General features: G+C 45.8%; 1 protein-coding gene across 4 annotated transcripts in view; it reads right to left on the minus strand.

Annotated features, from left to right (window-relative positions):
• The window catches only part of LOC119437099 (mitochondrial amidoxime-reducing component 1), a 63,651-nt gene extending 53,945 nt beyond the window's left edge, over nucleotides 1-9,706 (minus strand). Inside the window, exons 1-2 of one of the 4 annotated variants that reach the window (XM_037704169.2) lie at nucleotides 9,413-9,706; nucleotides 8,117-8,386 (exon numbers count right to left, since the gene is read on the minus strand). In XM_037704169.2, the coding sequence (XP_037560097.1) occupies nucleotides 8,117-8,361 (245 nt within the window). In that variant the 5' untranslated portion in view covers nucleotides 8,362-8,386; nucleotides 9,413-9,706. Of the gene's footprint in view, nucleotides 1-8,116; nucleotides 8,397-9,342 lie in introns of all 4 variants that reach the window. The other 3 variants (XM_037704170.2, XM_049660282.1, XM_049660283.1) reach the window with 3 other exon arrangements.
• Between the last annotated feature and the right edge of the window lie 3,232 nt (nucleotides 9,707-12,938).

The following is a 12,938-nucleotide window of genomic DNA, read 5'->3' on the forward strand; positions in this document are numbered from 1 at the left end:
TGCTGACACAAGATTCACCAAGCCATTTGATCTCTAGGGCCTCAATTCCTTGCAGGAACCTGTTTTTCACGCGTAGTAGACTTGACCATGTGAGGCTCTTTCGTGTCTCATATTTCCTATCTTCTGTTTATTCATGTTCAGCCAGTACTTATTCTGCGCATCCAGTGAATAAACCTTCAGTTGTTAGTACGCCCTATGCACGTGTCGTTCTTCGTCTAGTCCCTTGTGTTCTCTGGCACTGTTTTACTACGGATATGAACCAACTAGCCCAAAAATAAGTTGATTAATTAGTCGATTATGCATTTCACTTTTTTGTGCAAGTAATGTCCGCCTCTTTGACTAGACCAGCTCATAGACTAGAGTTATTCTATCTGCTACAGGCAGCTTTAAAAAATTTTTGAAAGTGTTCGTGAAACACCCTGTATATGAATATAACAAATTTTGCAAGTCCTTTCAGATAAATACAGCATTCATGCTAGGCATCTAAAGAAAGGCTATGCTTGGGAGGCAATGAATAACAGTAAATTTGCTGTATATTGAATTTTAAAAAATGTTTTTTATTCAATATACAGCAAATTTACTGTTATTCATTGCCTCCCAAGCATATTGAATAAAAACAACGTATTTAGACAGCACACCAAGTACCAATAAGAAATTTTTAAAAATGAAGCAGGTCATGCCTGCCCTGTGAAAGACGAGAAAATTTTTTGCTTACATAATAAATAGCGGATGCCATCTCTCTAAATATATATTCAAATGGCTGCAAAAAGTGCAGCTTCATAATGTTCTCATCCCCTTATCAAACAATACTTTCTTTCCCGAGATGACCTACTCATGATCCTAGCCTGCCTTTCAGGAATAGTGCTCTTTGTTGTGTCACACCAGGTGCCTATCATCGAGGCGACGAGCGCTCCCCCCCCCCCCCTGCGTTCTGAGCACCGAGACTAATCCCGTGACGAAAAAGGAATGCGACGGGAGTGACGTCAGCACCCGGCTCACCTCGTTCCAGCCTACGAGGAGCCAAAAAAGGGATTTAAGGCAGAACCGGCCCATTGTTGGGAGAGAGAGTCGCCACCAGCCGCCCCGTCGATTTGGTGCGCTCTTACTGCTACTTGTATGCTATTACCTGCTATATCTGTACATATTGTATAAAGCTTTTCGTCTCCTCTTCGTCTGCTCCAAGAATCCATCGTCTCTCGTCATCGACCCCGAGTCACTTCGTGGATGGCAGCTATGGGATTGACGAACTAGTATCTCAACAGTGGATGGCAAGCTGAGAGATACGAGGCCCGAAGACGCCTGCTACACCGCTCTATGGCAGCTACGAGACCGACCGGCGTCAACCTACTTTGGCCTGATGTCTGCTTTTCATGTCGCCAGACCTCCTTAGCACAGGCAGATGTTAGGAATGTTAGGAGAGTTTTTTTTTGGTAGACTATGATTTACGAATTTACCTCCTTTAAACAATGAGCTTTAGTTTGAAGTGAGCGTAAATTTAGTGGGCAAACAAAACGAGGTACGAGATCGTGATGGAGACATATCAAGTGCAGGATCTCCTTCAAATTTGTAAGGAGTTGGTCATTACCACCGGCTTCCAAAAAGCAAGGAAAGCGATACTTGATGTGGTGCAGGCAGAGGACTTTACGGTCGAGGAAGCTGACGAGGCTTGGGAAATGATTGTTGAGCGAAAGCTCGACACAAAGAAACGCTAGAGGCATGAGCGGGAGGTGCGAGTTAGAAGCGAAGGAGCACGTAAGTCTCAAGGAAAAGGCAAGGCAATAGCTCGGTCGACAGATTCAAACATGGATATGGCGCACAGCACGATACCATCTCCACATTTTCAAGGAGGGCGAGAATATCTTTAAGTTTCTTGCCGGCTTTGAGAAGGTGTGCGAATAGGGTGTCAAGCAGGACCTCTGTTCCATGAGGTCGATCCGGTTGCTCCCTTGTAATCTCGCGCGTATTTTGGAACGCCTGCTTGAGGAGGAGAATCGGGACTATAATGAGGCTTCTTTGTTGAGGCATTTTGATGCTTTGAGTAAGGCCGACTGCCAAGGCCACGAGGATAGCGACAATGCCGAGCTTGTCGAGGACAGACCGCCTATTGAGATGGCTGTTAGCTTAGGATGCGTAGGAAATGCTGTGGTGCCATTTTTGCACACTCTATGTGACGAGCGCGAACACAATGTTCTTTCCTCATCTAGAGAATCCGCTTTGAAAACAGTGGCCGACAGTAGCTCAGTTGATTTCGATGGCAGCAATAAAATCTGGCAAGTTGAGGAGAGACCTCAGGGCGATCCGGCTAGCACAGATGTCGTCAGATAAAGTCATGCTCTGTCAGAAGGACAGACATCTAGCAACAACCACGCGCATAGCTTGGTTTTGCCACCCGGAGCGATATCGTTGCCAAGAGATGGCAGCATACCTGCGAGTACGAGTGCTGACAGAGCGAGCTTTGCGAGCCACGCCGAGGGCAAACGACAAAGGTGCAAGCCGAGAAAGTTGGACTCGGGCGACGATACGAGCCAAGTCAAGCGTGCCAACCGCCAAGACTTTAGGGGAAAAGTGGAGTGAAGGTGAATGCGAAGCTTAGGCGGCTGCTGAGGTCTAGAATAGGCGTGACACGCTTCGGTAAAGAAAGGATTTCGCAGAAATTCAGACGAAACTAAATGCCACCGGTTCTCAGCAGTGTCAAGAAATTGTAAGCAAAGAACGTAGCAAAGCGTTAGATATGCTCGATAGTCTACTACAATGGCCGCTCCCTTCCTGGAGGAAAGGTGTCTGCCTAGCGGACAAAGGGACAGCACGCACGCGGGTCTGTAAATATGCCGCTCTCCTAGTATTTGGAGGCCGCGGGTCTAAAGTTGCAGGCGCATCAGGCAACTCAGTTTTGTTCTTGTGTCGCGATTGCACAGCGCGTAGGCCCACGAATGGGCAACCTGCTGGATCGGGTAAAATGGTTGTGATCTAAAGAAGAGCGCACTGTTTGAGGCTGTTGGTCTTTTCTGTTCGCCAGACGCAGAAATTTCTAGTTAATTTTCTACTGCAACCTGATTGCTGAACGCTTGAGTAGAGAAAGCGTCAGTGTTTTCGTTTGTTGCTTTCAAGGATATGTAGGCTAGGAAGAGCCTCAATGCTTAATTTCGATTATGACTTGTTTTATGTATCGTACATGTTAGTTGTAAGTGTCAGTGTAGAATTTTGATGCACCTTTGTTTTTATGTCGTTCGCATGAGTTTGATTACTTGTTTCTTAGTTTGATAGAACCGTATATGTGCTTTAAAAATCTCGTACTCGTTTCGCCGAGTGCATTTAGACAGCACTAAACAGTGGGCTATTTCAGTTGGCGGTTGCAGTTGTCGAATTTCATTAGGTACTTTTGCGAAGTAGCGCCCAAGCGCACAGATTAGAAGCGCTCGGCATTTGAGTCTATGGCTTTCAGGGGCAAAATAAAGTTCTATTCGGCAACCTTGATCTTTGCCAACCTGCCTGCAGTACAGTTGAGAATCGCTTGCGAAGCAATTCTGGTTTGATTAACACTGTCACATGTTGACAATTAAGCAAAGGTTCGTATCTCGAATGTGTCTCGTGTTAGGATTTTTTGTTTGTTTGTGTAACGTAGTCAGATCTCAGAAAGGCTTTGTTCATTCATTTTGGTCTGGCGGCTTGGAGAGAATTCAGAGGGTCCTTGCATTGGCACGAATGGTTTGGTGTTGTAGCGTCTCAGTCATTCCAGTGAACATTCTTAGGACCGAGCAGCAAGGAAGACCACCGGCAGGAAAAGCAGCAAAGCCTGTACCTCCAAACCATAGACGACGTTGCTCAATCAGTGCATTCAATCTTTCAAGCTGCGTCGGACAGCTCGACTTCTGGATGCATTGTATGGCGGCAGGGGTGCTGTTGTACCACACCGGGTGCCTATCATCGAGGCGACGAGCACTCCCCCCTGCATTCTTCTGAGCACTAAGACTAATCCTGCGACGAAAGAGAATGCGAAGCGGGTGACGTCATGCAGCGCCACGACTTCTGCCACAACAAATTAGGAATGTGACATAGGTGACGTTAGCACCCGGCCCGCCTCGTTCCAGCCGACGAGGAGCTGAAAAAGGGATTTAACCCATTGGCTTCCGTGACCGACGATCTGCCAGCCGTAGCGGCCGAGGCCGAAAGTGCTTTGAGCGGCGAATCGCCGACTGCTTAGAAAATGATTGTTTTTGATGATCTTTCATAGATGGCAGCACATTATTGGGTGTTTGCCTTTTGCTTGATATGTTCTCCACTAGATGGACATAGTTGTCCACTGTTAGAGCCATTTGTGTGTTTTTTTTTTAGCGGCGAAGGGATCGTGTTCCCGCCTTGTTCGAAACATGGCGTCACGGAAAAACATGGGTTGACGGAAGAAAAAATTCTTGAACTTGTGTTTGACAGTGATGCCGAAAGTGACATCTGTGATGATGGCGATGTTCTGTTAGATGATGGGGAATACCCAAATGATGAAAGTAGTAGTGATGAATAGGATAATGTGTGTTCAGCTAAAGCTCCGATGGATACTTCGCCACCATCTCCAAAGAAATGAAGGCTGGAAGACTGGCAATAGGGAAGAAAATGACAGTGTGGAAAAAATTGGCAAGCACCCCTTCAGCGGTCAGCCAGGCATCAAGCGATCCATAGAGATTCAAGTAGGTGCAAGTCCCAGTGCTCTTGGAGTGTTAGCGCACTTCTTGGAGAGGACATTTGGAACATCGCGTTGCACACAAACGCCCTTGCAAGCGAGACGCAGCTTTTGCATCCCGACCTCTCATGGCATGAAACCCCAGATGAAATGAAAGCCTACTTCGCCATGTGCATGCTGATGAGTCAAGCAAAGAATTCGGTCACTTTCGACTTCATTTCCCAGGAAGTAAGTGTCGTGGTGTCAAGACACAGAAGGTGGTCACAAGGGAACATCGCGACGTTTTGGCATCGCGACGTTTTGGCATTCACTACGGCTTCCTCAGTGGTCTGTTAAATAACTACGTTGGGCTAGGCAATGAATAGCAGCACAGCAGATGACAAAGCAAGCTGAAACATATGCCACAATGCTGCATGCCCTGCACTCACAAGATCACCTTCTGTGCCATGACGTCACAACATATGCACCTCGGAAACTAAACCAACTGTTCCTAGAAAACCTATTTTAGTAAATTATTTACGACCTCTGAGGCTTGCCAGTATTGTTCAAGGGTTTAAAAATGTAGCACCTTCATTTGACATAAAAAGAATGAGAACTCGAAAATATGATGTCAGTACCTTACAGAGGACAAGCCGGTCTCATTGAAGAGTATGCTGCACCTACCGAAGACACACTAGGCCCATCCCACGGGGAAAGGCCCAGCCAAACACAAGTTAGGTTTCACGGCGCATAATTACTTTGGTATCATGCATTCATTATTTTCGATGTTGCACAATAGGTGACACAAATGAGCAGCAGCTTTTTTGTACTGGCAACCACCTTTCTAAAATGACGTCTTGTGCAAGCTCTGATTGACGAGAACTCCCGACCTCAACCTCACAGAAAGGATACAAATCCTCAGGTGCTCATATCATGGCTTGTCGCTCGCCACTTCCCTGAGTAAATTCTGCCACTGCTAAATGTGAGAAGCCAACAAGGAATGCTTTTGTCTGCTGGAATTGATCCTCAGGTGATCGAACGAGAAGCACTCAAAAGAAAACCAAGACATGGTGCGAAGACTGCGGCATGGCACTGTCGCTATTCCTTGCTGTGCAGTGCACCAAACAGAGGTGACATTTTAGAAAGGTTGAAGCCAAGTTATATGGCCATTCATTAAAGTGATAGCACCGCTCTATCTTAGAGCAAAGAATCGCATCTTTTCAGCTAGCCTTAGAAGCTCAGCCATGAAGTGTTCATTACTGCTGAAGTTAAGCAAACTTTTTTTTTTCAAATATGTTTTTCCTAGCATTCTTTTGAAATAGATTTTTGGTATATATTATATTTTTGTCGCTTTCTTTGTTTGAACAAATAAAAACAATCGGTATACTTGGAATGTTCTTGCAGCATATGCTAGGCAGCAAAAAAGTTTGAACTCGGAGCATAAAAGCAAGGCCACTGTTTGAACAAAATGTAATATTAACTTCTAAGAAACTACCGTATTTACACGATTGTAGGTCGACCCATTTTTTCAAATTTGACAATCCAATGTTGGGGGGGTCGACTTACAATCGAAACCGAACCGTGTACCGCTGGTAGCGGCAAGAGAAACGAGAAATCAGGGGCGCTACGGCATGGTTACAACTTTGCACCTACGTTTCCATGGTTACGGTGTAAGCGTAGCGTATAAATTTACCGTATTGCATACATTTTGATTGCGCGCACCACGAGCGCACAGCTCTTGTGGGAGCATCGATCATGGAAGAGCCGCCGTTTTGGGGGTATTGGTAGCTGGCGGAAGAGCCGCCATTTGGGGGGTATTGGTAGTTGAAGGAAGAGCCGCCGTTAGAGGGGTATGGTAGTTGGCAGATGAGCCGTCGTTTGGGGGTTATTAGTAGTTGGCGGAAGATCTTTTCTTTGAGATACGATTGTTTTCGACGGCCGCGCGCATCTGTCACTTCTGCTGTTGTGTTGAATCGTCATGCCTGACATGAGTGCCAAGAACTTTCGGTGCTCGTTCACTGCAGCGTTCAAACGGAACAACTGCGCAGCGGGACGCAAGTTTGGAGTCAGTGAACGTGTGGTGCGGCAGTGGCGGCTTCAGCGAGAGGAAATTTGGCCTCCCTGGCTACTGTGTGCGGGTGGGTCCTCTCTGCGTGGGCGGCTGTACCACGTGATGTCGTGGTGCGGTCGTTCGCGAAGTGTGGACTCGCACTTGATGACGAGCTGCTGTGGGACCGCAGCAGCTATGACGACAACAGTGCCAGTGAGGTCGACTCTAGTGACGATGAGTAGTCTTAGCAACCCCACCAATATATTTTCCTTGTGTGAATGCACTCGCGTGGTTTTTCTTTCCCCCCCCCCCCCCTTTTTTTGAGACATGCAATTTTGGGGGGGTCGACCTACATTCGAGTCTACTTACAATCGTGTAAATACGGTACATCCCATTTGCTGCCTAAACTAACTTCCTGTTCTCTTTTTTTCTCCATGAATGGGTAGTTCCCATTAATATTTTTAGGAACCTAAGAATACACAAACCAATGTTACCATTTAACCATCTACTGAAACACTTTTTAGCCGCTGGATTACACTTCTGAAATTTCTGCATCGAGCAATTTCACTCTAAAAGAAACTGTTTTGTAATAAATTGAAAAACTATATGCAAGCTACACATACAGGTTTCTTGCAGCCATCCCAAATTTTGGAACATCTGTTCACGCAAACTAAACAAACGACTAAGACCCTGAGAAAGACACAGGCCTCAGCTTGCAGCTATGACCACGACAACATCCAAGCATCAATGTCCTGCACTTTAATCTACATATCATGCCACCATTAAATTTCGTTTATAATGCACGACTGTCATATCTTACAACATACACACCAATACTTTAAGATACAGTTGTGAGTGCACATTGGAAATTATGATGCCCACACGCTATTTTCGAGACCTCGCAACACTTGCAAAAAAAATTAAGTAGATTACAGTCGAACCTCGTAAAAACAAAGTCGCATTTGACACGAAAAATATTTTCGTTATAGCCAATATTCGTTACAAGCACACGCACTTAGATCGGCTTTAATAAAATTTACTATCAGTTCTTTGCAAAGGAACGCAAGCATACGATGGCTCCGATAGGCAAGCAAAGGCCTGCTGAGGATTTTGATGGCTCATCAGTGACTTGCCGTGTCGATATGTGGCACCGGTACCACAAAAAAATAAATATACAGGCTTTGAGTCATCACTAATATACAATAATGTGATTGGTGTGATCACCCAAGATCAGCACGTTGCTTTGCCAGATGCTGTCCAACCAAGCCGAACTGCTGGCCTGGCCAAAATGTTCATGCACATCCAAAATGTGCGATTTGAAGTTGCTCTTGCCGAGTACAGCTGCCAACTGAAAACAGGCCGGCAACAGCTCGGCAACAGCTAGGCAACAGAGCTTCATTGAGTGGAATAATCACCTGTCCTTGAGCCCCTTGTAGACTGGTCCAGCCACAGTGCAGTCAGCATATGGCACCTCTATGCCAGCCAGGGACTTGATTGGGTAGATGGTGATGTTGACCAAACGAGCCACAGGCACAAAGTTGCTTGTGGCAGCCTTGCGCTTGAGCCAAATGTAAGATGCCGCTGCAACCGCCCCACCCACAACTGTGGCTGTGAAGGCAATGGTGCCAAGATGGGGTGCTCTCAGGATTGAAGACGTCATGACCAAGTTTCTTCAATAGCAGAACCTGCACACACCTTCAGATCAGCACAAATGACTGTTAAGAGAAAAGGTAAGCCACAGGCAAAAGAAACCAGAACCATCTACAGCTGCATGCATTCAATAGTGCACAGCTGTTCGTGTCTAAACCATTTTGACCCAATTTCACATGCATAGCTGTAGAAAGTTAGTTACTGCTTTGAGGAGAGCTCTTCCCATGCAATGAAATCTCATCAAGGCATGTATTCATACTTTACTACACGCAAAATCCTGCAATCATGGCTCGCAACATAAAGCACACTATGGTATATCTGGACAGCTTTGGTGCTACACTGTGAAACACTCCTTACCCAGAAAAGACAGCCGGCTTCAAAAGTAGTTAGTAAAACGGGGTTTGAAATCCTACAGTCAAATCAGTGCAAGAGCTCAAGGCTCCACTCAGGAGAGTGAAGTCTTGTAGCTTTCTGTAGGGTGTGACCTTCTTGCTGCTACCACTTGCCTTTACCGCCTCCAGACCCTTCTTGCAATTTCCATTTGCACCACTGTCAACAAGCACATTAAGCAAATTGTCATTAAGTGTAGCAGTGATGGAGACACGCTTCAGTTTCATTTTGCTTCTGAAGAGAAAGAAGCTCGCATTCATAGATGGGTTGCATTGACGTCCTAGCCACCACGCTGGAGGACCAGACCTCACCCACATCAAAATGTTAGTTTACAACAGCAACCTGTTATTTGGCCCAGCTATATGCAGGCCCTCCTTTTTGCGTTGGGCGAGCACTGTAAACAAAAAGCACGTGTTAGCTTAAAACGCTCAACTGACCGCATTACTGCCCGCCATAGCTATCTGCAACCTGTTACAACTAATGGAGATGGACAGTGAATCCAGTTCAACCGGTCAATTTTTAACTTAACAGTAACACAGCTGGCTACGGACACGTATGGTAACGAGGCCAAGGAAGCAAGTTGACTGACAATATCCCGTACACTTGGCCACACGTAGCACGTCACGGCAAGTAGAGTCGCAGGAGTGACACAAGCAGCCGTCTGGACTCACCGGAATCCTTCAACACCACTCGCGTGAACAAGATGTCCTTGTGATACAGGGATAAAAAGCGGTCGTTCCTTCGCGCGCAGGGGCGCAGCTGAGAGCGAGTGGTTGATAGCTCAAAGACCTACGACACGAGAGAGTCGTCTGAGATAAGCGTGGAATCTTGTGGAGTGCAGGACTCGGCTCATGCTCTCAAACCTGTCACTTGAAAAGTTTCGGCGGCTTCAAATTTCGCAGCAGAATGAGAACACGAAAACACACGTAAACAATACGTCTGCAGCATCCAACAGATTTCGCCCCTGTCGCCGCAGCTACCGTCCGCAGCCCCGTGGTACGGTGGCGCTTCTGTCAGTTCCTCTACTTATCAGTTTCGCTTTCGTTTTCTTACTGATCTTCCCGTTAAATCAAAGCTGTAATACAAAATCGCCACCCCAACAGTTTTTACCGCGATCGCGTTAAAGGGGCCCTGAACCACTTTTTATCGAAGTGGAGAAAGACAGTTGAAGTGGAAATAGGCTATTTCAGAAATACTTTGCTGCAAAAAGTACTTCAATGCGTTGAGCAGAAGCAGAGTTATTAGGGCAATTTTTTTTTTTTTTTTTTTTACGTACACTGGCTACACGAGTGTAGGAAGTCGCCATTTTTTTTACTTGGTGTAGAAAAGTAGCTCCGCCCACCTACACGAAGCTTTTCTGTAACCATAGTGTAGCATTAAAACTACACTTTCTACACTGCGGGTTTCGTTGAGTGTAGGCAGCAGACGACAAACAACGACGGCTGGCGTTGCAAATGCGTGGCGCCATTTTGTCTGCGACTGTCGGCGCTGATACAGCGACAATAGCGAATATTCACTGCAAGGATGGTAACGAAGTGATGATGTGACCATGTGTCACAGCGAAAGGTGAGCTAATCTTCCAAGAATATAAATATATCTTACTCACGGATGATGCGGGCTGTCAGACTCCGCGCTGTTTTGTACGCATTGACAGGTTGTTTTCGTGCACCGCGCATTCGCGATGTATTTCGCGGCAGTTTACCTAGATTTGTTGACGAAATGAAACTCGTACATTGGCGTTTAGCTTCAGGCAAGGGCATAAATGCAGCCAGTAAGTGCGAAGTCAGGCGAAATGCGGAGTCGCCGCGGGCGCTTTTCGTCTGCTGATGCAGAAGACGACGTGCATTCTGCTCTGATTGGCTACAGCCCAGCAAACCTAGTGCAGCACACGACGTCATAGCCTCTGCCCGACACTACACTTGCCTACACGAGCCTGCACGAAGTGTAGGTAAAAAAAATAGCCCTATTGGCAATCAAACACGGCCTCCGCTGTGATCCCGTTGCTCCTTTAAAGGCCTTGCACTGCGAAGGCTACGGCAGAGTGGCGCGGGGCACGTTGGGCGGGGCCACAAGCTTCGGCGGACGCACTGTGCTTCCTGCGCTCATTGGACAAATGTGAACTTTATTTCGTTGGAAAGCTTACGTTGTGCGCTTTCCAATGATACCTAGTATTATTGCCTAGCCTGAAGCGTCACCTAACGGCAGTCAAAACAGTGGGAGCAAAAAACGGCGTTTTTGCTGTACTAGTCTCCGCTGTACTGCCATTCCGACTAAACTGTTCAACATAACAAAATGAAATTTGCTGTGTCTTTAATTGAAATGTCATACAAGGTTTCTATGAAGAGAAATTGCGTGTAAAGCAATTAGCAATTTATATAGGCGCCAATAAAAATGGGCAAAACTACAAAAGTTTATGAATGACTATCTTTTTTCCTTTTAAATTCAGGACAACAATATTTAGTGGTTTTTTAGGCTACAGTGTACTTATCATATATGCAAAATTGTTTTGTGTTCTAATGAACAGTTTGTGAGGTATTATTACTTACATTTGGCAATTTATGACTATACTTGGTCACGCATTACCGGCGACGGGACAAAACTATTCCAGCTGAAACTCTGAAATTTTCAATAATCAAGCAGCAAGCCCTTATCTAAATTTCTATGAAGAGAAAATTGGCTTATGTTAATTAGGGAATCTACAGGGGAGTAGTGAATTTAGCTAATTTATCTGCTTACCAGGTCCGTGCAAATTGACATTCTTTTTCATGTAAACGCTAATTCACAACAATTGTTGCACATTACTATAACCATACAGTGGCATGTAATTACTAGCACTCACGAGTTTTACTAAGCAGTGCTTGAAACAGAAGATTTTAAATAAATAATAAATCTCACAGGCGATTTTCGGTGGTGGTGCCATCTGTGCAAAAAAATATCAAGCTGTTTCACGTCAGTTCCAACGTTTGTTAAATGTGGCGCCACTAAACATTACAAAGCGGGCAAAACGCGGAGGGAATTCTTTCTCCAGGTTTGAGTGTTTGGCCACGGCCGCTAGATGAAACGCACGAGGTGCGGCCTGCCACGTCGCGCGGCGCAGTATGGGCGGAGCTGTGAAGCGAAAGTTGACATTTGCCGCCGCTTTTTAGGGGTGGCGCTACTACTGCGGGACTGCTCTCCCTCCGGGAAGGCGCCGCGGGAGAGATTTCGCGCCTTTCTTGCACGCCTTTTGTCCGCACAAGCGGTAGTATAAATGTGTCGAGGTCCTTGTCGCGTTGCATGTGGCACTATCCCGCGCAACTGTTGCGTGCCGCTGTGTGTTACTAACGCAAGAAAAGAACCATTAATCCGGTACCCCGAGTTTCCGAGCGACGTAGAACGCCGTAAAGCATGGCTGAAAAACATTTCGCGACAGGGAAAAGTGGCAAAGGAAGCATTTGGGAGCCGAGAGACACGTTTTTAATTGGTGTGTTCGCTTCACTTCACCGACGGCCACACCGAGCAACTGTGTAAGGTGTTTCTACGCAAACTGTTACAGCCGCTACTGGCGAACTGGACCGGGGAGCTGAATGCAACTGTGGAGTGGTTAAAACTCGCCTACAAGCCTCCGTCACGGAAGGTAGTACGATTTTAAAGCTGTTGAACGAGGCACTTTTCCGTGGCTTCACATCGTGTAAATAAAGAAAATAACAATTGGCGCAGTCTCCCTCGATTTTTTTTTTCACCATCGCGATTGCTCTATTCAGGCTGAACAACTTTTTTTTTTTCACTGCATCGTCTTTACATAATTATGCTACACATCGGCAATGTGGCTGAATGTACAATCGATTATAAACTGCCATCTACCCCATTTTTCTCGAAAGGTACGTGAAACTAACGAAATCTAGCAGAAAATAGTTATAGAAACCTATGTCATTATGCGGGCATTTGTAAGAAGTTTCATGTTACCGGGTCCTTTTTCTTTTTTTTTACCATTGCAAGTGTTCTATTCACGCTAAACAACTTTTTTTTTTCACTGCGTCGTCTTTACATAAATATGCCACACGCCGGCAATGTGGCTGAATGTACGTACGATCTGTTATAAACTGCTACCTAGCACATTTTTCTAGAAAGGTAAAACTTAAGAAATCCAGCATAAATAGTTATACAAATCTATGTCATTATGCGCGCATTTGTAAGAAGTTGCATTTAACGTTTTCT

The sequence above is a fragment of the Dermacentor silvarum genome, chromosome 1, assembly GCF_013339745.2.
Source record: "Dermacentor silvarum isolate Dsil-2018 chromosome 1, BIME_Dsil_1.4, whole genome shotgun sequence".
Taxonomy (NCBI): Eukaryota; Metazoa; Arthropoda; class Arachnida; order Ixodida; family Ixodidae; genus Dermacentor; species Dermacentor silvarum.